Raw genomic sequence first — 22,853 nt, 5'->3', positions numbered from 1 at the left:
GCTCCAGCTCCCACTATAACCTCCAATTCCTTTAACGCTCCGAACTCACATATTAATCCTACACTCTCAAATCCCCTATTATGAGCCGTATTTTGCACTCGGGGCTAATATCTCTTAGGAGTTTCACACCTGCCGGAGGTACCTTCTTATTGCATTTGTGCGGCATAGTCTGATGACTAGCTTGCTCTTTTTCATTTAAATGGAAGCTATTAAACAAATCTAATTTCATACTCCCTCTGGAAAAGACAAGATTTTTGCTTGGTCATCTCTCAGCATCCTCCCAACTTTCTCGTGGATGGATCCTTGCTGCTGTGAACCCCTGCTTTCCTTGGCCATTGAAGGGGGAGAGCAATCAACTGGCACACTCTGAGCTGCACACCATGTTCACAGCAGTCCATGGAGATGGTCCTGGTTGGTCTCTGTTGGCTCCATCATTTTGTCCTTCTTTTAAGGACATTAGGCAGGAAAGACAACCTGGGATCCTTCCTTACGGGGACCCCATAATCCCTTTTAAAAGGTCCCCAGTGTTACCTCTGGCAAGGACAGAAGAGAGCTGGGTGCAGTCCAAGACTGAAAACTTGCACGAGATGAAGCTGCTAATGAAGTCCACCTTCTTCAGAACTCACGGAAATCCAGAAATATCTTCTAGACATCATGTGAGCACTTCCAGGCCAGCTTAGCTTAACACATATTAGCTGTTCATTAGCCAGCTCTTTGAGCTCAAGGAGGTATATGAGCAAAAAAACTGCTTTATTGGCGTAACTGCAGCTACGCAGTTCTGCTCACACAGAAGCATGAGCCAGGAGATTGGGATAAAACCACAGTTCAAATAAATCCAAGCTAGTGAAACCACACAGTGCATGCCAAATCCAACCCAGCATCAATTAACCAGGTGGGAAAATAAAACACTCGTGCATATGGTGGGGGTTAAGTCTCACCTCAACTTACACCGGTGTAACTTCATGCATTCACAAGTTTTGGAGCCAAAATCTTTGCTTGTGTCATTCTCAGAAGTATTAATGGCAGCAGGCAGGTGGGTAATGCAGCTAAAGGGTATGATAAATGATGCTGAAGCCAGGAGCTGGAAGTACCTACTTGCCTTCAAACTCAGAAAGAGTGATCAAACCCTTCCTTGGAGGAAAAAATAACAGGAAACGTACCCCAGCTGATGGACTGCAGAGGTGCTCAGAGCTAAAATGGACATGTGGGTTTCCCTGGGTGCACATACATGGACCAAAGCATTGGTTGTAGGGTGGAGAATGAGCTATGAGTGAAGGAGGGTTCTGCCCGGCACACTGAGCTGATAGCAGGGGCATGCCCAGGACCTTCTGTGCTGAGAAAGGGTTTGAAGGGCTTTCAGGCTCCAATTAAGAAAGACTACATCAAAAATCTGCACAATGCCTTTTATTTAGCTTCTCATCCTGATAGACATAGCCTTGCAAAGCTCAAAGCTTGTTTAACAGTTTGACATTGACGTGCATCCTTGGGAAGCATCTGACATACCGCTCCTATACGGATAACCCTAGCAGTACCGTATAGGTGACTTATTTGGTGTCCCAGTGGGTGTGTAAGTAAATCTGCAAAAACAAATGTCATGTGGCTATGACTTATTCCATTGCTAAAGGGCCTGTTTTCACCCCGTATTTTTGTTTGTTGTGTGAGTTCTTAATTAAATTCTGTTTTTTAGCATTTGAACTAACGTGATGACACACAATAAAGTTGTTTAGAATTCAAACCTTCCTTGATTTCTCATTGTTGCAAAGGAAGAGATAACAGCAATCTGGGCTCTGCAAGCCTGCTTTCCCCTAGTCGTATGCGTCTGTAATATCAGCGAAGCAGAAGCTCTCGTGTTGAAAAACCCCTACTGCTTTGATGGCTTTGCATCACTATTTTGATAGGATGACACGCAGAAAATAATGTATGGGCTCCCCCTTCTGCCTGAGAACATCAGTGCATGAAAAAGCAGGGCCAGGATGATTTTCAGATGTGCCAAGCACTGGCAGTTCCTGTAAAATACAAAGGGAAGAGTGCTGAGCACATCTAGAGTAGGCACAACCTGTTCCCAGAGCCCCATGCGCCCTGGTTTTATTATTTCGGTGCTGAGCAGGTAGGGAAAGGCAGCACCACCGACCTCTGCAGCGTTTGGGCAGACGGACACAGGGCTCATGGCAGAGCTGCCACCTAAAAGGGGAAAGGACCATAAGGCATTAAGAGTCTGAGGATTTCTTTTTACTCTAAAAAAACTAGAAGTTAGGTCTTGTGGGCAGCTCAGCTGCTTTTATGGCGAGTCACCCACCTGGCTGTCCAAGGGAAGGCAGCTAATGGTTTTGGAAACTTTTTTTTTTTTTTGATGGTTTTTGGAAACTATTGGGGTTTCAGCAAAGCGTTCCCAATATCCTTCTGGACAAAATGTCCAGCATACAGCTAGACAAATACGTAACATGATGGGTGAACAATTGGCTGGTGGGGCTCTAAGGGTACAGAAAATGGGGTGCCACCATTTGGGAAAGGATCAACGTGCAAAGCCCTGGTCTATGTACGACAGAGGGGTCAGAGAGCTCAGTGCTCTGTGCTGGCTTCAGGACACATCCATAAAGGCAAATTCTGATATGGGACAAATCTAGGTGTGCTCTGGCAAGCTTAGAAACAACCATTCCAGCATTTCTGGTTCTGCTGTGAATTCATGAAAGCATGCTTCCTGTGCGGGGTGATTTGTTAAGCTAATTCGTGTGAATATTGACTTTGCAGGTGTCTGTTACAACCCAAGTCCTGCCTCAGGTGTGTGTGCAGCATCGCCCGTGAACGCCGATGACTTGTACAGGGGAGAGCAAGGGGCGGCCACTCCCTGCACAGCACAACAGCCGAAAGATGGTCAAGAAAGGGATGTGCAGGGCTTAAAACAAAAGAGACCCCATGGCATGAAGAGGCAAAAGCCCCCACTGAACTCTTGGTTAGCAAGAGGGTTTCCCCTTCTTTTTTATTTATTTATTTTTAAAAATGCTGACTGTTCATTATTCACAAAAGCCTAGCAGTGATTTGAAAGGGAAACTCTTAACACCACAGGAGACATCTGACAAATATTTGGGGCAGTTAGGGCTGGCTGCAGCCAGCAAAGCCCCATGCGCATCATTTCCATGGGAATTCCCAAACAGCTGTCACGAAACATCTGCATCAGCCCTAGGACTTGTTAGCCAGCTGATTCTTCCTGATCCCTTACATGTTGATGCCTTTATCTGGCTTTTTACCATTCTAATTTCTCAAGGGAGAGAAACGGGAAAGTCAAAGAACCGAGGTCCTGTACTGAGCCCAAACGGGATTTCTGCATGGCTTCAGGGCTATGAGATAAAGATTCATAAAACTCATATTTTGCTAAATTGCCACCAATGACATTTCATGAAGAAAAAAAAAAAAAAAAAAGGAGGTGGAGGCAGAAAAGTGAACGATTAAGAGGAAAAAGCCACAGGGCTGCCTGTCACCCTGGAAAACCTTTTTCATTCTAGAACCACCTTCTCCAGATGCAATTTTTGATCCAGTATTTGCTGGATATCACCAATGACATCATAGCCATTAAGCTGTGGAAGAGCTTCTTAAGAGACAATATCCCCTCCAGACAAGCAACGGGCCATAGTCTGTACGATGAAACTCTGCAGGAGAGGGATGCATCTGCGGAGAGCCAAGTCTGGGAGCTGAGGGATGCTGGAAGGGGTGACTTGGTCCTTCTGGCAGCTATGCTCTGCTCCTTGCTCCTCTGATCCAACAGCCTTGTGCTGTGCTCAGCAAGCTCTCAGCTCATAATATCACGGTTCCTTGCTTTTTTGAAAACTCTAAAAAGTTACTGGCACAAAAACAGTGCTCCTTCCCAGATATTATCACTCAGGAGAGCTCAGCTCTTTAGAGAAAACATTTTTCTTTTTTTTTTTTTTTTTTACAGAATGACTGAGGGACCGGAGTACCATGACCTGGCCCTCCAACAAGCCTCCCCTGCTGCATGTTTCCAGTTAGATACAGCACCAGTGAGCCCTAAATCCAGACGTCACCGGATGAAGCAGAGGTCTGGAGGCGGAGGCAGCAGCGAGGTCCAAGTATCAGAGCTGGGTTTCATTTTCCCAATAAGCTGAACCAAAATGCTTAGACCCAAACTTCAGGCTGGGTTCCCTCTGCATAACACACAGAGATATCCATCGGTACGTCAGGCAACATGTAATATAAGGGCTTACCTACATGGAAATACCACGGGGACCTTTGATTTAGGAGCCAAGCTCGGTTGTTTGTTCCATGGGTTCTTCCCAGCAGAGCTCTGTGACACCAGCTTTTAGCGGTATGTGGCCAACACTTGACTTTTTATTAAAGCCATGGGTCAGTGAGTGATGTAATTATTTGGGCATTTCCATCTTCATTTTTAGCAAGTCCAAAATAAAGTTCTAACAAAGTGCATTTAGTCCTTCACCAGTGATTGCTACCTTATTTTTTTAATACTTTCCTTGAGGTAGTTACCATTGATAGTAGCTATCAGCTCTCATTTAGCTGAAGATGTTATTAGGGTTATATTCACACTAGTAGTCAAAAATTATGTTTCTTTTTCTTTTTCTTTTTCTTTTCTTTTTCTTTTTCTTTTTCTTTTTCTTTTTCTTTTTCTTTTTCTTTTTCTTTTTCTTTTTCTTTTTTTTTCTTTTTCTTTTTCTTTTTCTTTTTCTTTTTCTTTTCTTTTTCTTTTTCTTTTTCTTTTTTTTTCTTTTTCTTTTTTCTTTTTCTTTTTCTTTCCTTTTTCTTTTTCTTTTTCTTTTCTTTTTCTTCTTTTTCTTTTTTTCCATATATTCTTTAGTGTAGTATAAGCAATACCTAGCAGGCACAAAGCAACAAGGAGCCCCTGAGTATTTATCTCACCGATAACCTCCATTAACATGTTTTTTGTCATATTAGCTGAAATGTGAGTAAAAGAAATCCCATCTCGTGACCTCATGAGCACAAGCCCTGAGCCTAGACAGGCCCTGGGAAGGGCCACGTAGGACTTGCAGTGAGGATCGGCGGAAATCCTCTGCCCAAATTCAGGGTGCCAGGACCACATCTTTACCTCCAAGCGTGGCCAAGTGTTTTAGGAGTCGTGGGAGGGTTGCCAACATCCCTTTACGCTCCCTGCTTCTCCCCAGAAGAGCCGGTGCAGGGGAATCAGTGCCACCAGGCAATGGATGCTGATGCTACGAGGCTGGGGCAAGCACCCTTCTAAAGCATGCAAGAGCAAAATGGTTAATACGGACAAAAAAGAGAATTACAATTAGACCCAATTTTATGTTGCTCCTTAGCCACCGGGTGTCACTCTTGTCTATAGAGTCAGAAGGGATTTTTTGGTCACTGTTAAAATCTTATTTCATCAACAAATTCTGCCGCTGCCAGCGGTGACAGCAGCGTCCCCATTTATCACACTTTCCCAGGTTTCAACATCAAATCACAAGCTTATTAAATCTGGGGATATCTGAATATGTCATTTTAGCCTGCGGTGCTGTTTGCCAAACACAGGCAAAACACATTAAAATGTTTTTTACTTATTAGTAGTAGCGTAAGTGCAGCTGGAAAATTTAGATCTGGGTTTGGATTAGGAGCTCTGAGGGTGTCTGAGGGTGTCTGGCTCACCAGGACTTACCCCGGGTCTGCACAGCTTCTGGAGGGAGGGAAGGTGAAGAAGAAAATGTGATGGGCAGAAAAACAAAAAAAAATGTGGATTTGCAGGCCTCTCCTCTGCAGAACTGGGGCAAGACGGACATGATTCAGCAGATGAAGCTGTCACATACTCCAGTCCTTGAAGTCGAGGCAGTTCAACTCTCGCAGCTCCTGTGTGAGGTCCTAGGAGATAAATGCTGCAAACATTGCACAACTCTGCAGGTATGCAGGTTCCAGCACAACAGCGATTGTCATTGCACCGGGTTTTTTCATTTTTCTAGGACTACAAGCTTGTCTTGCAATCGCTAACCCCGTCTGCTAATTTTGTGTTTTCCAAGTCCTCTGGAGGTTCTCCTCTTTCTCTAAAGACAGAACTCCGTTTTGTTTCCAAACAAATGAAATCCAACGTGGAATCTTTGTCTGAGGAGAGCTCAAATAAAAAGCGACACGGCTGGTAAAACCAGTTGCTTTGAATCACTCTGTATCAACAAACCGAGCAGCCGATAAGAACAATAAAGATTTTTAGTCAACAGGACAGAGAAAACTCTCATCGGGCCCTCACCCAACAAGCACGGGAATTGCTAATGTTGCACAGCCCTGCTTTGCCTTCGTGGTGTGAATATGCGCTGAGATGCCACTGAACGAGAGCAGCACCCCATGGCTATAGGAAATCTCCCTGCCAGGGTTTAGGGAGAGATCAGGGCCTGGCTGTTGACTCGGGATTCCGTCAGGTAATACGGGAAGGAGCGTTATGTCCTGTAACGCCAGAGAATTTATGACCAGGACTTTGAACTTTGGAATAACATTTTTAAAAAGGGAGGGAGGTGATATACAAAAACCTTGTTTCAGGCTTTGTAGCCCTGCGTTATAATCTAGTACAGCAAGAAGACTTCAAGAGCTCATTTATTTGCCTGTGGATACTGTTCACAGTGAGGGCAGGAGGCCACACCCAAATACCTTTGAAAATCCATCCTAGGATCAGTAAAAAATGGCAGTTATCCATGACCCTGCCTGATAGGAACAAATCCCTTGATTTTACAAAGTTGTTATTAAAATAATTGAGCACAGAAAGCAACTTGTTGAAGCTAATGTCCCCTGTACCTACAGATTTGTACAACAATAATTGGTAAATAATTATTGTACAGATTTGTACAATAACATTAGGTGATGTATAAGAAATTTCAGCAATTCTTTTAAGGGAAAAAAAAAAAAAAAGAAGAAGAAAAATTAAAAAAAAAAAAACAGAAATGTTGATGACAAGCAGAATTTTGATACAACTGATTTGGAGAAATTCATTTTCTGTTTTATACAGATTTCTTAACCTGTTCTTAACAGTGGTTTCCCAATTTATAACAGACTTATCTTAGCTTTTTGCCTTTAAGTTCCTACAAATTTCTATGACATTTATATATTTAAATATATTTCCAGATGGAAAAGCAAAATAAACCTGAAGACAAGATTAGCATATCCCCAAAATACTCAGCATCGACATAATTACCAGTGTTATCCCAGGTATTGAATTAAAAAAAAAAAAACTGTGAAACATATACATCATCAAGAAGTCTTATTTTCTAAACATTTCAGCCCACTCTTCTGTGCTGAGGATGAGTTCACGGAAGGTGCTGAAGAGCTGCAGGGCTGCCGGGTGCCCCCAGTGCCTCCCAGTCCCATCAAGGACTGTCCCAGTGGTGCTCAGCTTCTTGCAAAAGTGGACGCCAGTGATGCTTCAGAGCTGACGTACAACTAAGATGACAAGATCCTCTCTTTGAGTTTTCCAAATCCTGAATGATTTATGGGCAGAAACTAGGTCTCCAGCAAATTCATAATTGATGCGTCTCTTTTGATACACAGTCTAGCAGATGAAAAAATGGATTTAAAATACACCTGATCTGTTGCTTGTTATGGTTTGGAAGAAGAGACAGACAAAAGACTGCCATGTTTTCTGGCTTTCCCTGAGATACCATCGTATCTAGATGATCTGAGATGTGTTCATACCTTCAACTAGATCAAAATGAAAGCCAATCTCTTCCCTCACAGCCTGGTGATACGCACACCCCAGGCATCACAGTTATGTGGGACACGTGAAATCCTTATGCCTTGGCTGCTTCTAAACCTTCTTAGTTGCTTATAAAGAAAGGAGGTGAAGGGCCCTGATCTTCTCCTCTCCGCACTGCTGCTTTAATCCCTGCTGTGACCAGGTAGGTATAGCAACAACGGTGGCTCCTCGACCTGATGAAAATAGTGTTGCATTCAGAAAACTCTATAAATGAATGGGACGGGCAAGCAATGCCTCCCCCCCCAAGGATGTTTTGTTAATTAAATTAGCATTTAAATAGCCAGAGCAAATCTGGGAAGTCAGCCCCTCATTACAGTAACTAGGAAGGGGGAAAAGAGCTCCAGACAATTCCCTACAAGACGGGGTTAAGTTGGCGTTTCACAAACTATTTGCCCAGCCTGTCCCTCCCAAGTGAATGCTGCCATCCCCCCCTTCTTCCTCCCAGCATAATTAGCATGTTCCAGTGCTGTGAATGGAAACAATATCCTCCCTCCAAGCTGTGCCCCTCCAGGGAGATGCTTCCCACAGACTGTGAAACCCCGAGCCAGGGAAAGGGCTTGTCGAGGAATTCACAGTGGGGTAATTACGCCGAGGTAGCTTGTGCCAGTGCGGGTTGCGTTACTGTAATTCATCGCAGGAGACAGTGGCAGCGTAACGAAAATGTCCACAGGCACAAACCGCAGAGAGCCATGAGAAGTTACTGCTCTGGAGCCCTGGGAAGACTTGATGAGAAAGGACACCCAAGCTGAGGACAGGTCTTCGGGCTCTGAGGATGTCTCCCAGATTTTGAACAAGTTTGCAGAAAACAGCAATGATTGCATAAAGGATGTGTGCATGTGAGGTTTCTCTTTGGCAATCAGAACTTGAGTAAGGCTGAAAGGGAGATTTTTTCAGATTTTAAAGTAAATTCATTTGAAGCAGAAAACTGGAGGGAAGCTTGCAAAAAGGCATGCTTGCATTTCGTATTGCTCATGCACACTCAAAACGTGCTGTCACCTTTCTCTAACAAATGAAAAGATGGATATAATCCTTTCCCCAAATGACTTACTGTTTCATTTTACATACAGCAGAGAGACCAGTGGCAGCTAGTACCAGAGGAGAAGATGCAGGAGGAAAGCAGACACTGGATTTGGGTCACACCTGCTATCCACAGCAGTATGTACATCTGGCCAGTTTCATCCCATTTGTTTAGATCAGATTCCAGGTGACTCAACCCTATGCAAAAAAAAACCCTCCTCTTGCTGCAAAGCCGAGATTATATTTATCTCCATTGCAAAGCACTCGGTTTCAGAAGACGTTGATGCGGTTTGCTGAGGCCCCAGCTGGAAAATACCACAAGAAGTTCAAAGCCCGGTTTCATCCTGTAATTGGAGCCTCAAGTTCACAAGTGCAAGAACCAACTGTGCAGGCTGCAAGCGGGACGCCCCAGCTCCCGACAAGACACCGCACGCAGCACGGCTGAATGCAGCACACCGAGGAGTCAATGCATTCTGCTACTACCTGCAAAATCTGTTTGCATTTCAAAGCTTTGGCCACCCTGCTTGGTTTGACCTCCTCCTCCTGTTGTTGTTGTTGTTATTATTATTATTATTATTATTATCTACCCTCAAGACAACTTGCTAACCCTCGCATGCGCTTAGGATGCTCTGGCACTTGTGTTAAAAACATGGGCATTAATTCCCATGTCAGTTAAATGCCAAGTTAATATTGGTATTCTCTCTACCTTGACAAGATATTCTTCTGGTCAGTCAGGCATGAGATGATATACATTGAGTGCAATTCTTCTGGGCAAAAAGTGCCCTTCTGAAATCTTATATCAAAACCTCTCGGAACTGTGTTATTTATTCTGTCACTGTCACAAAGCCTTGTCCCTGTCCTTGATGTTGATGGGAGTACAATTCTGAATATTTCTTTCTGTCCTCGCTGAAATCTGGCCTTTCAAAATACCACAGAGAGAGCCCTTGTTTTGAACTAAAATAGCAGTGACAAGGTTTTCCAACCGTGACCATTTAAATGAGATTTTGCATCTCTGCATTAGTTTCATTTTTGCTCTTTGTGGGCAGTGGCTGCAGTTGAGCAGTTGGGCCATCTGATGGGGAGAAATTCTAATATCGTTCGATCTACCTCTGATTATTTATTTATTATTTTAGTGAACTGCCTTCACTAAGCGAGCTGCAGCGAGCCAGTGTTGCTCTGAGAAGCCAGACCTGATCATCATTAAATCCACGGTCTCTACACTGGGTTGTCGTTCACGATCTTTAATGTGATGGGATCTTTAACATGATTTCTAATAGCCAGAAATCCCCCACAGCAGCAAAGCAAGGCCATGCTGCTTCATAGAGTAAATCTTGTGGTGAGGTGAGGGTTTTGTCTCAATCCTGTCTCCTCACAGTGGGTATGCTCCAAAATAGTAGATAACTTGAGATTTTCAGGCTTAGTTGTTGCATCATTACTACCGTGAATTCCTGTAATGAATACCAAGATATCAGACACGCAATATTACCTATCACATCAAACATTGTCACCTATACTCAGATACACCCATCTTCACACATGCTCATCCCAACACTTGAAAAGATACAGAAGTGGTCGGGTTTTTTTGATAGAAATGGCTTGGTTCAGTGACCAAAGCTGCAGTTTTGCTACCCGTGAGGGTGCAGCAGGTGAACAGGAGAGGGAAAGTGACCAGAAGAGACATGTTTAACCCCAAGAACAGTGTGGAAAGCTGTTTGTGTGCATCACGAAAAATGATTGTGTTCCCCTCAGAAGGTCCCAAGGCACTGCTGGGGACTGAGGTGTGATACAGCTCACTGGCAGCCGAGTGGCAGCGCCTTGGGGCACCCCGAGACCCACCCTGCCAGCACCCAAAACCACAATTTGGCCTCCACTGAAGACCTCTTTCCCCGAGGACTACATATCCCAGCATGCAACGCCACCCCGTGCCACGACGGCGGGGCCGGACTACAACTCCCATCGCGCCTCGCGCCACTCCACCCCCCCTTCTCCCGGCCGGCCCGCCGCGCTGCACGCTGGGGGCTGTAGTCCGGCCGGACGTTGGTCAGGCACGGTGCCTCCCTCCCACCGCCTGCCGGTCTCGCCCCGCTCCGCGCTCCTCCCCGCGCCGCCGCCGGCTGTCCCTCCGCAGACGGAAGCCGAGGAGGGGCCGAAGGGGACCGGGGGGGGGGGGGGAGGCCGGAGGGGCGCGATGGGGGACTCCAAAGTGAAGGTGGCGGTGCGCGTCCGCCCCATGAACCGACGAGGTGAGCCCTTCCTTCCCCTCCTCAGCGCCGGGCGGGGGGGGGGTGTCCGTGTGTCCGTGTGTCCCGTGTGTCCCAATGTCCCTGTGTCCCAATGTCCCTGTGTCTGTGTGTCCCAATGTCCGTGTGTCCCGATGTCTCGGTGGCCGTGTGTCCCGGGTGTCCCAATGTCCCCGTGTCCGTGTGTCCCAGTGTCCGTGTGTCCCAGTGTCCCTGTGTCCATCGTGGGGTCCAGGTGCAGTTGTCCCCTCAGTAGGGTCGTGCAGCTGGGGGAACCTTCCCCCCTCACACATCTCTGCCACCTCCCTTCTCAAAACCAACTTATTTTTCCTTGTTCCACCCCGTTTTAGGGCTTTTTGTGGTGTCCCGGGTGCACGCCTCCCGCACCTGTTTCACAGCCGGGCCCTGCCCTCCCCCAAAGATCTTGTCCTTCTCTCTGATTTGGGGGAAAATTCCTTCTTTTCTGTGTTTTCCCTGCGCTAGCCCTCTGCTGTGTCACTTCTTCCCCTCGCCGGGACGGAGTCGACCGGCTGACAGAGGCACCACAAGGGAAAAATAAACGTGGAAGAGGAAGTGTGAATTGAGGAGAGAAGGTTTTGCTGTTTTGTTTTGTTTTTTATTTTCCTTTCCCCTCTCAACGAAACTTGCCTGAGGGTTTTGTTAATCACACCGCGGTCCGGGCATCTGGTTAAATGTTTATGACTCGTTTTAATTAGAAAAACTTGCTCGAGATTACGAGGAAGTGAGTATGAAAAGGGAACTGCAGCCGGGGAGCGGAGAGGTGAAGAAGGCAGCGGTCCAAGGAACGTATAAGGTTTTGTTTTCCCACATTCTCACAGAAGTGTGCCAAGGCCTCCTTCTGGGGAAAGGGGATCGAGGGAAGGCAGGTTAATAGCTGGAGCGGAAAGGGAAGGAAATATAAAGCCCTTTATCTCCTATCTGATCGGAAACAGAATAACTCTTTAACTCCTTCCAGTAGTGAACAATAATAATAAAAAAAAGTTAAAGTCGGTGAATAAGCATTTCCCTAACTTTTAAAATAGAAGCAGGGGAATGTCAAACTGTATTTGCAAGAGCTGTCAAGAACCTTGTGCAAAGTAAAGGAGATGGTGTTGATATCCCTATGGTCTGGTGGATTAGGTCAGCTGAGGATAGTTTGACCAACATCTGCATTTTTAAAATATTTTTTTTAAAGTTGTGGCAACGATGCTCAAAACGGAGGAAGGACACGTCCTCCTTGTGAGGAATTGGTGGGTGAGGGGAGAGGGACAGTGAGGATGAGATGTTGGGAGCTGGCATCAAATGGGTTGCTCAGGGAGGTGGTGGTGTCACCGTCCCTGGGGGTGTTCAAGGAAAGGTTGGACGTGGTGCTTAGGGACATGGTTTAGTGGGTGACATTGGGGGTAGGGGGATGGTTGGGCCAGATGATCTTGGAGGGCTTTTCCAACCCTAATGATTCTATGACCTGGAAGGTGGTGCCCCATTTTGGGGATAGTCACGGTCTTTCCTCTTGCTCATGTCCCTTTCCTGTCATAGATCATTTCCTTGCCTGTGACCCAGACATCTTCTGTGTTGTGCTCTTCACTGCCCAGATTATGGGATCGTACAGCAATTCAGGGTGGAAGGGACCTCTGGAGGTCTCTAGCCCCATCCCCTGCTCAGAGCAGATCGAGCTTGATGAGGCTGCGCAGCTTCTGTCAAGTTGTGAATCTCCAAGGGTGACTAACGCGCCTTTCCCTCCCGGCATATGTTTTGCATATGTTCAGCCCCGACTTTGTGCACGTGTAGTGGTCTTCCAGCTATTTCCAGCTAGAGACTGAGATCTGCAGAGCATATACGTAGAGGTGATGGAGGACGATGTGGTGAGAATAAAGGGGAAGAAAGGGGTGGAAGGGTTGTAGGTTTAAAGATGTACATATTTGGGAGAAGAAGGGAATGTATTGTTATCAGAGCCACCTTATTCTCTATAAACTTAAAATGTAATGGACTGAGGAGACAAGCTGGAGCCTTGTTATGAGGTGGCTCATCCAGGAGCGATGGATATCCAAGTATCACCCTTGCTGTTCATAAGAGAGAAAGGGGACTCGAATCCCATATCCTGCACGTAGCTCGGCAGTCGGGGCATTACCTCTCCTCTGTAAGAACAGCTCTGCACCTGTTAAGCATCCTGTTATTTTGTGAGTGATAGCTAAAGCCATGCAAGTCTAGACTCAAAAATCAAATTATTTTTCCTCCTCAAAACAAACTGTCCTGGAATAATTTATTTACTTTTTTAATCAGGTTATTTGCTGTGATCCAGATGTTATAGGCAGTTTTAAACAACTGATACTTCTCTGCAGCATTTCTGATGTTCCTAGAAGTTGTAGAAACAGACAGCGATAAGAAGCCTATTTGTTTTCTCACCGCCACGATGTTAAATTTAAGAATTTGTGTAACTGATTTTCTTACGAGTCATCTAGCTGCAAGACTTCTGTGGCTTTGCTTTTTTAATAAGCCGTGAGGCAAGAGGCGGCTTTCTTGGAAACTCTTTAATCTGCACTTTGTTCTTAATAACGTTTGTATGAAGTTCTGGGGCTTTGGACCTGAAGCAAGTATTTGTTTTCTTCAGGGTCACGAGTAACGTTCTTTCCCTCCCTCTGAACCGAAGGGCTTAAAACTGCAAACCTGTCAGATGGCTCCAACTGTAGGAGTTGAAGCTCTGAAATATATTCTCAGTGTTTACTTGTGGTGGTGGTGGTTGTCTGTAGCGTCTGAATTATGAATTTCTTAAGGCGAGGGTTTATTAGGTTAATAAAAGCGGTATGTTTAACGATTACTAATTTATACAGCTCATAAAAGTGTAATAGGTTCTGCGTGCATGTTGGAGGGATTTCTACATCAAATAGTTGGTTAAAGGACTTGCATTTCAAGGTGATCTTATTGAGGGTCCTGCTTCTGTTTCATGCAAAGTGGCAATCCCTTAAGTAAGCTTACGGTACTAATTTTTAGCAGTGAAGGGAAGCATTCATAATTGTACTTTAATTATTTATTTATTTATTTATTTTTACGTCTTGCTTCAAATTAGACCCCAATCCTACAGGCTGTGTATGGGAGCCATGATTTATAAAACAACTTCTGGGTCTTTTCACCTGCAGTGTCACACTTCCGAAGTTGGAAGCTCTTGTAGGCAGTAATCATGACTTCTTTTTTTGTACTTTGTGAGCAGAGATTGCGATTAACGTGCAGTTATAAAGTAAATAGTTCAGCTTGTTTTATTTAAGAAGACTCTTAAAGTCTTTTTTTCCTTGGTTTTATTGCAGTATGTCATTCGCTAAAGTATTTCCTACTGCACCACTTGTTCAGATGGGTTTTTCATACCACTCAGTGACTTCAGGTGTTGTATTTTAGAGTTGCAGTGGGTTTCCCTTTATCAATGTTGTCAGTGCTTCACTTCACTTAGCAGATATTCATTATGTTTCAGGTAAACGCTGCGTAGAGCTCAAGCCATACCATGAAGCAAAGCAAAAGACAGCTTGAGGCTTTTTATATAAGATCTGTCTTACTGAATATTTTGGTTTCGGGTGACGCTGGCGTACACGCATCCCATAAGCAGGTTCAAATCCTTGTGTTTCTGTGTCTGTGAATCAACCGAGTGTAGCGTGGGCATCCGCTCTTCCTGCAGGTTTGTGGCACCGTGGCACGGGGTCGATGGCTTCCAGTGGAAATCTCTGGGTTGCCTGTAAATAGACATTGGCGTCTATCACGTTAGAGTGTGTTCATCTGGACTAGTTTCTGGGTTCAGATGCTGCTCGTTGACGATAAAGCTGCTGCCTGCAGTGCTTGCGAGGAAGGAGTTTGCTGCCCTGTCTGTAAGCTGAGGGCGGTGTTAGGTGCTGGTTTGCTGTCCTCCTGCTCCCTGGAGGAGGTTGCATTCCCAGTCCATTGAAATGGAGACAGGGGCGGTTCTCCTGTGTTTGTTTGTTTGGTTTTTTCCCCAGCGAAGATTACAACAGAAACGTTTTATCTATAAATCGGGGTTTGTGCAAGCGGTCTTATAAGGTTAATTATGGTATTAGAGTAAACGAAACGGCACCTGTTGTGTTCTGATGGCAGCGTACAAAACACCAGGCTGTCCTTCCCTATAAACCTTGTGATAAACGAGCACCTCGACTTTTTAGTGCTTCCTGTTGGTTGTTGATAACCTGTGAAATAGTGTTTGTGGTGTGAGCCGGATTAACCTGGAGGAAGGGTGACAAATGGGTAAAGCACGCAGAGTCGGTGTTTCACCTTGCATTCCTCAGCCAGGCAGTCGTATTTTAAGGACTCCGCAGGTGTTACGAGCTTATTCCCCACCGCCAGAGAACTGGTGAGACTACCACGCACTCAAACGTGGATGCCGCAGAAGGCAAGCAATTCCTGTGCTAATTACATCTTTAGAGCTAGCCATAAGTGCAGTACGAGGTTACCTTTCTGCTCCGGTTTCACGTTTTATCTTCACGAAGCCAACAAAAGATCAGAAGCGCTCACTGCGAATAGTTCTGCCCTGGCTTTTAGCGGCAGAGGAAACGTTATTGCATTTCGTTCCTGGTGACTTTGAAGCTGAAACAAGAAAGCCACCAAGAAAACAACAGAAAGCCACCACCCCGATGAAGTCGCCTGGTCCTGGGAGCTGAGCAGCGCACGCAGCACTGACCACGAGGCAGGTTAATGTCCAGGTACACGGAGTGCCGTCACTGAAGCTATTTGGCAAGCTCTCTTCTTGCAGAAAATGAAACAGCAGAAGGTCAAATAAACAAACAAACAATATTTACCCTTTGGATGAAGTAGCCTTAACAAGCGAAGAGCTTGCTTGCGGCCGTGCTCATGCGTGAGCGGACGTACACCTCATCATGGAGATAACACCGTGTGCCCCGCCAGATGCACTCATGCATATTTGATGACCTCTAATTGCTGCAAGCTGAAAATCCCATGATCGATATTTGTGCAGTGAATGTATAGCAGAGAAGCTTGGAAGATGCCTCCTTAGACTTCACGTAGGCTTAAGGGACGAGTCAAATCAGCGTAGTATTTTTGTCCTGAATGTGTAAATTAGTGTGGCTTATAATTAATGTCCTAAGAGTGCTATTAGGCTAACTACTTTTTTTTCCATTTAAGCTCTTAGCACTGTCATTTATTTATAAGTTATTTTTGCTCTCTGTTGTATCGCCAGTTGGTTTTCCCTTTATTTGTGTTGGCGTCTGCATAGTGAAGGGCAAAGAGGAAAATCACTCTTAAGGCAACAAACACTGGCAGGGAGACGCGGGGACCTGTTGTGTTTGAACTAGCTTCCAGCTTTCTGAAAAAAACAGCAACAAAAGCAAACAACAGCCTCGTGGGTTGTTTTTTTTTAGTTGACTTTCACTTAGCGTGCGATAAATAAACTTGAAAATATTTTTAAATGAGTACTTAAACATTTTTCAGTGTTCTTGCTGTTTGCTTTTTCGGACCGAGGAAGGCAGAGGAAACTAATTTCTTATTCAGTGCCACTTGCAGGCACGACATTCCGGTTCTAACCTTCAAGGGAATGTTAAGCTTGTGAAAATCTGCTGGCAATTTACAAAACACAATTTCTGTCGTCTCGGTCTTTACAGGAGATTATTCTGAGCTGTTGTATTTGGGGCCAGTTTTGATTTATGAGCTTAGTACGTGCACTTTAAGCCTTTCATATTTTAATTTTTTTTACCCCAGTTAATTTCTCTGAAGCCCCAAGAGCAGCCGTGCTGGTTCCCAGTGACTGCCAACCCCGATGTCCTGTCTCTGAGGGGACCTTTCTGAAGCTGCCCTGCACCCAGTAGTAGGACCAGGAGGAATCTGGTGCAGGTTTTATTCGACCTGGCTTATAGCACCAGGTCCACATCTTTGTTTCAGTAGGATTCGGGATCAAATAGTATTCAAAAGGGCTGAAAAAATGGTCAACCATCAGAAATAAGAGTTTCTTAAATTGAAATCTGGTGGAAAAAAGTTGTATGGAAATGAAGGCTTTTGATGACTTGGCAAGTGCTTTCCCTTAATTTATCTTATAGAATGTGGCAACAAGTCAAGTATGTAAAGAGGAAGGTATAGAAGGCCAAATAAGTCACAACAGACATTTCGGCTACTCCGGCTGTTGGACTAGGAGCCGTTATGCTGCGGTCCCAACCACCAATTTAATAAATTGCAGACAAACTTACTTACTGTATCATCTTTCCTTTTAAGATCATCTCAAACCTCCCGGTGAAGGCTGTCGCCGAGGATCATTTTGTCTGGTAACCTTTAAGGGGATGACTTTTTTAGGGTAGTGGCTGTAAAGCCCGTGGGATCAGCACGTGGAAAACACCGTGGAAAAAAAACGACGTTAAAAACTGTTCTGGAAAATCTGCTGTGCTGAGTTTACAAGTACCAGAGGCGTGACAGCTATTACGGAGGGAATGGAAACTCCTACTTGTCTTTGGGAGCATACCAGCGTATCTCTAGCCTGCTGAATCCACCGTGGTGTGCGGTGGTACGCTGCCCCAGGGTTTGCTTTTCCTGCTCGCTCTCGTTTTCTGACTTTTCTCTACCCTGTCTGAGCCGTGCTGAATTTCTTAGGTTAGTGAAAAAGGCCAAAGCGTATGGGTGGTGTGATTTATTTAATTTTTTTGCAATGCCCGTAAGGCTTATCAAAGAGATAATGATTTAGGATTTGCACGTGAGTATGGTTTCACCTAAGATCTGCATTGCTTGAGTCCCCGTTTTTATTGTCTTAGGAAACTTTTTGTAAGGAGTAGAGAAATCAAGAGAAATGGTAAGGAGAGTGGCCTCCTTCAAGCCCCAGCTTCCACTTTGACAAGTAAAATAGAAAGTCAACTCTGTGAGTAGCTCGGATGCACATGGCTTGACAGCGAGTTTTATGCTCAGCCCAGCTTCGCTGAGCAACTTCTACAGCTCTGAAATGTAAACGTGGAAAAATGACCAAGACGTTACCCATTTATTATGGACGTCACAATTCCCTTACGCTGAAGCAACGGAAGAAGCTTTCGTTCCCCTCAATACGCATCTCTTGAGATGCCGAGAGTTTGAGTTCTGATTTTTTGGAAGGCAATTAGCTGATGAGTTTCTTGATTTGATGAAGCAAATGAGCAGTTGATTGTGTTTGCTCAGTAATTAATGAGTGAAGGTAGAAGAAGGTTAGGAATAATAATAGGTGAGATTTTTAAGTCTGGGTGATTTAATGATGAAAACACAGAGCCACGATGATTTGTGATAACTCTCTAAAGTTTGACTGTGTGAGCCACTTCTGTCATCGTTTCGCTTCTCGATGCCGTGCTGTCTGGAAGAGAAAAACAACAAAAAACTTCTTTGTGTCTGCGTGGAAAGAAACAATAATCCCCAGCCCTGACAAACGACTCCTCCTCCTCGCTGCAAGATGAACTAATCAGGGGTTTTGCTTATCCTCTTGCTTTGATGCAGCCTGATTGTGCTTGTTGTTCAGGGGCAGCAAGAGCACTGCTTGCTTGGGAGATGCTGAAACTAGTAAAAGTAAGGGTGGAGTACGTGTGATCGTATGAAAAAGAGGAGGAAGATAGTTTCTCTGTGAGACTAACCTGCTTTAATGACATTGAAGACTTAATGAGGTGGAAATGATGATGATAGGATTTGCAGTACTAGCTAATGTGAGATTCATCTCTGAGCCTACTGGGATCGTTAAAGAAATCAGAAATCAAAGAATACGCTTTGTGATGGAGACAGAATTTGTAAGAAGTGTACGATGAGCTATGGAAACAAATTTATCAACTACTTTTTCAGCAAAAAGAAGAGCTGCCCTGTGAAACTTTTGCCCAGGTAACTGGAATACATGTCCTACAGGGGATCTGATAGCTAACCCAGCTTGGAGGCTGAATAAAACCCTTTCTTAGGGTTTGTTCCCTGGGACACCGTGAGCTGGTGTAGCAGTTCAGGCTCAGCCAGGAGAAGGGCTTGCTCTTCTGCCTCCTCAGTCCCCTCGTACACTCTTGTTTGCACTGCCTTTGGCGCTCTTCAGACCTCTCACTGGGCTGATGTAACCTTCTGTAGTGCCTGAACACATCCCTTTTTTACCGTTGGGTGGTTTTCTGCCCAGGGAGCAACTTAATGACTTGCAGAGGAGTCCGGCGAGCACGGCAGTGGTGGCAGGTAAGCCGCAGGCACACGTAGCCAGGAGGACTGTTCCCTGCCTGGCAATAGCTGGCTGTTAGTTCAACTCACCACATCTGTGCCCTGCGTGTACGATCCCCAGATAAGGGATTTTAACATTATCTTTCTGACGGCAGCAGGCAAGGTGTGCTTTACACAGTGAACTGGCTTTGAATCGTCCCTCTTTTCCTGCGAGGGCGTCACTCTAAGGACCTCCTGTATCCTGTCTGTGTGCTCTCCTAGAGGTATTTCACAGAGATGTACAAGACCTCGAGTTTCGTGGGCAGTCGTGGATACAAGACCTGCCATCAGCATTCTCTCTCAGGAGGTGGATTAAAAAAACGTGACAGCGACCACAGTGCTTACACCCAGAGCGAGCCTTCTGCTTTGCATAAGGGAAGTAGCGTATAAAAACCTTGGTCCGTGGTTGAGGAAAAGCAGGTCACTGCAACGCAGAACGTTAATCACTAACCAGCCAGGCCAAGATAAAGTGGCATGTCAGATCTGGGACGTACGAAGAGTATAATTTGAGCTAAGCAAGCATGCGTTGCGTATTAATGTTAGGTAAATTGGCTTTCAGGGTGTGGAGAGAAATTAAAATAAACAGCAGCTTCTGAAACTTGTCTGTCTCTTCCTTCCACAAAAGCGGAGTTTAATAACAGAGGAGAAGTTTTGTTCAGAAAGAATTCCAGTTTCAGTTTCATGTGGCTGCTTGCTCCGACCTGGTAATCTTTGGCTTTCTTTGCTGTCTTTCAAATAGCGAAAAATGTATCACATCTCTCACAAAAAGTCAAGGAAAGAAACTTCCTCCTGTATTATTTAACAGTAGAAAGACGTCTGTGAGGTGCCCTGCAATAAATTAAACCTGTGGTCTTTGCCTGAGAGATTTGCAGTGTGAGTTTATAGGGTGCTGCGAGGTAAAAGAGCAGGCAGAGGTGACAAGGAGGGAAGGAGCAGAGACGAAGGAAGGTGAGGATTATAATTAACGTGATTAGACGGGAGCCTATTTCGGTGATTCAGGTGAGGTGCTGAATCCTTTATGGAGGTGGTTGTGCGTTGCCTCTTGCCATCACAGCGCTCGAGAGCACTCGGGGCGTCCCATTTGTGTCTCCTGTTTGTAGGCACCAGCGTCTGCATCGGTGTAAGAAGACAGGACTGCACTGCTCGTGTCCAGAGCCCGGTGTCTGTAGGCAGGGACTTGGGTTGCAAGTGGCAGTTTGCTTTTTTATATCTAACTCCCTTTGTCGTTGGGTGGATACCCTGCAAGGTTGTCGGCGTTATCTGAAGCTTTTATTTTGTTTTCCCCGCCTCTTCCACTAAGAATTGGGATTTACTCTTAAATATTCCTATTACTCATAGGTCATATCCCATTGCTTAGCATCGTTTGGAAGAGTTGGCCTTTCCAGCTTCCTTGGAGCCCGTGGGGTGGGCTAAGCCCCTTTCTGCACACTCAGGCCAAAATTATTTTTGATGGGACTTGAATTTCCCCAAGCAGGTGCCCCGGACCGGACAGCTGGCATGGGGTGCTGCGGTATCACACGAGTGGCCGGGAAAACGTGCTGCAGATGGTCGGGGCAGCTTTCCTTCCAAGAATTGAGTTGTCTCGGAGGGAAATAAGGAGAGTTGTCCCAAGTGGTCCCATGCCTAACGGTTCTCTCCCCAGCAGAAATTTCATACCGCCTCGTATCTGCTGATCGTCCTTCAGCAAAACCTAAAGCGCTCCTTTTTGGCGTGAAAAGAGCGCGTGCTTCAAAGCTGGACAGAATCCATCCCAGCAGAATATCTCTACGAGAGGAATTTGGCAGTAGTCCTGTTGCTATTCTCCAGCTGATGGGTGGCTGTCAGGCTGCGTGAATAAATTTGGTGTCTGGAGGAAGTAATGGTGGATATAATCCGGGAGCTTTAAGAGCGGCACTTGACACTTTCTCATTTCTTTATAGAGCTTGATCTGCATACAAAATGTGTGGTGGATGTGGATGCAAACAAGGTTATTCTTCACCCCGTAAACACCAACCTTTCAAAAGGAGATGCCAGGTAAGACGTTTTGAATGAGGAAGGTCAGGTTTCATAAATTAAATATGAGGCTAACAACTGGGAAACGTAGGCCTTGATAGAGGCTTTCATATTCCTTCTGCTATGTAGTTACCAGCATCTATAAAGTAAAGCTGACTGTGCCATGCTGGGAAGATCCTTTGAAAAGCAAATACTGCCTTTTAAAATGAGTGTTTGCTTCCTGCTCTAAACAATGTGCTAGCAATTAATGGGTCTGAACTGTTTTCATTCCTTCTTGTGCGCTATTATGGGACTGAAGATATTTAAATCTGCAAAATCATTTGAGCAGGGCACAGTTTGTCGTTTTGGAATGAAATTAATCTTCACAGTTATTTTCTCATCATGGACTTGAACGGAATAGTGTGTATGAAGGGGTATAGGAACATGCTGGCGGGGTGTAGCTCTCGAGGGTCGTGACGGTGGTGGGGCATCAAAAATGCATCAGAAATACTTGGAGAGGTGGCTAAGGTAGGGACTAGTTTGTGGAGGAACGGGCATCGATTTGTTAAACTGTTGTGAAACTGAAAAGTCGTGTCATTGTTGGTAGGGTTCAGGCTGGCAGCAGTTAATTTATTGCTTGTTTGCAAGGGAAGGGAAGGAAATGAAAAGCTTGTGTGCGTGAAACAAAATAACAGGGGTCCAGGAAAAGGCAAAAGCTGTTCCTGGCCATGTACAATCGATCCTGATCTGTTTTCTAGTCAGGAAAAAAAAAAGGGGGGGGGGGTGTAACAGAACTGAGAGAAATTCAGCTAAACACACAGAAGAGCTTTGTTTAAATGCAACGTGTTGTAGTTTTCACAGAAAAAAATGTTTTTATCCTGTTTTATCATGTGAAGCTGCGCTGTATATCACAGATGAGGTAAAGGACGCTGTTAGGCTTCACCAACCCCAGGTGGTAACATGCCGAAAAGCCAACATAATCAACTGAATCGATTGCAGTATGCATTTTCTATTGACACCGGCTAAAAGACTTACTGCAGACAATGGGGTTGGAGCTTTAAGAAGGTCCTTAAAAATGGCTGTGTGGGGCGGGGTGGTTTTGTTTGTATTCATATCTGCCTCCTCCAGAAACACGTGTATTGTTCAGCTGCCAAATACCTGTGCCGACTTGAGCCTCTCAAACCACGCAAAATGGCAGGAAAGGGAGATTCTCAAAAGCCGGGTTAGTCAGCGGTATTAAGGACGTTTTCCGGAGTGTCTCTGAAATGTGGCAACCAAGCGAACGCTGCGCAGTTTATCCTCACTAATGTGTGTTTGAAAATGTTCATACTGCAGTCGTGAGAGAATAACGTAATGCAAATCGTGCCCCCCGGCAAGGGAGGAATCGTTTGGCAATCGTCTTGACTTCCCAGGCAAGGTGGTGAGTCTTGTGTGAGAACCCAGCGCCCCGGACTGAAGAATGGCTCATTTGCATTTTCACAAATACCCATTGCTAATCTAAGCAGCAAGCAGAGTGAATTTATACGGGGTGATTACTACAAGGGAGAGAAGCGGAGGCCCATTAGCTGCCCTGAAGATTTGCCTGCATACAGGGAGACAAGGTATCGCAGAAGCGTAATTTGAAGCAGTGAGGATTTGGAAGAGGATCCTCTCCAGAATGTAATCCCCTTGAGAGGGGCTGCCACACTGTTGCCTTGGCTTCTGCAGCTCCATCAGAGGAATCTCGAATATCAGCTCAAGGAAGA

General features: G+C 45.2%; 1 protein-coding gene and 2 long non-coding RNA genes across 6 annotated transcripts in view; 2 read left to right on the top strand and 1 right to left on the bottom strand.

Moving 5' to 3' along the window:
• Positions 1-4,727: 4,727 nt before the first annotated feature.
• LOC121067010 lies at positions 4,728-5,822 on the bottom strand. Its single transcript, XR_005818065.1, has 3 exons — positions 5,639-5,822; positions 5,072-5,220; positions 4,728-4,839 (listed from the first exon to the last, which is right to left on the bottom strand). It is a non-coding gene; the product is annotated as an uncharacterized LOC121067010 (long non-coding RNA).
• Positions 5,823-10,718: 4,896 nt separating this feature from the next.
• The window catches only part of KIF13B (kinesin family member 13B), a 124,775-nt gene continuing 112,640 nt past the window's right edge, over positions 10,719-22,853 (top strand). The window contains exons 1-2 of one of the 4 annotated variants that reach the window (XM_040550894.1): positions 10,719-10,971; positions 21,057-21,150. In XM_040550894.1, coding sequence (XP_040406828.1) covers positions 10,917-10,971; positions 21,057-21,150 — 149 coding nt within the window. In that variant the 5' untranslated portion in view covers positions 10,719-10,916. The remainder of the gene's footprint in view (positions 10,972-21,056; positions 21,151-22,853) is intronic. The other 3 variants (XM_040550893.1, XM_040550896.1, XM_040550895.1) reach the window with 3 other exon arrangements.
• Positions 14,353-17,155, top strand: LOC121067001. Its single transcript, XR_005818059.1, has 2 exons — positions 14,353-15,662; positions 16,675-17,155. It is a non-coding gene; the product is annotated as an uncharacterized LOC121067001 (long non-coding RNA).

The sequence above is a fragment of the Cygnus olor genome, chromosome 3 (genome assembly GCF_009769625.2).
Source record: "Cygnus olor isolate bCygOlo1 chromosome 3, bCygOlo1.pri.v2, whole genome shotgun sequence".
NCBI lineage: Eukaryota > Metazoa > Chordata > Aves > Anseriformes > Anatidae > Cygnus > Cygnus olor.
This window is presented reverse-complemented; position numbering and strand designations above follow the sequence as displayed.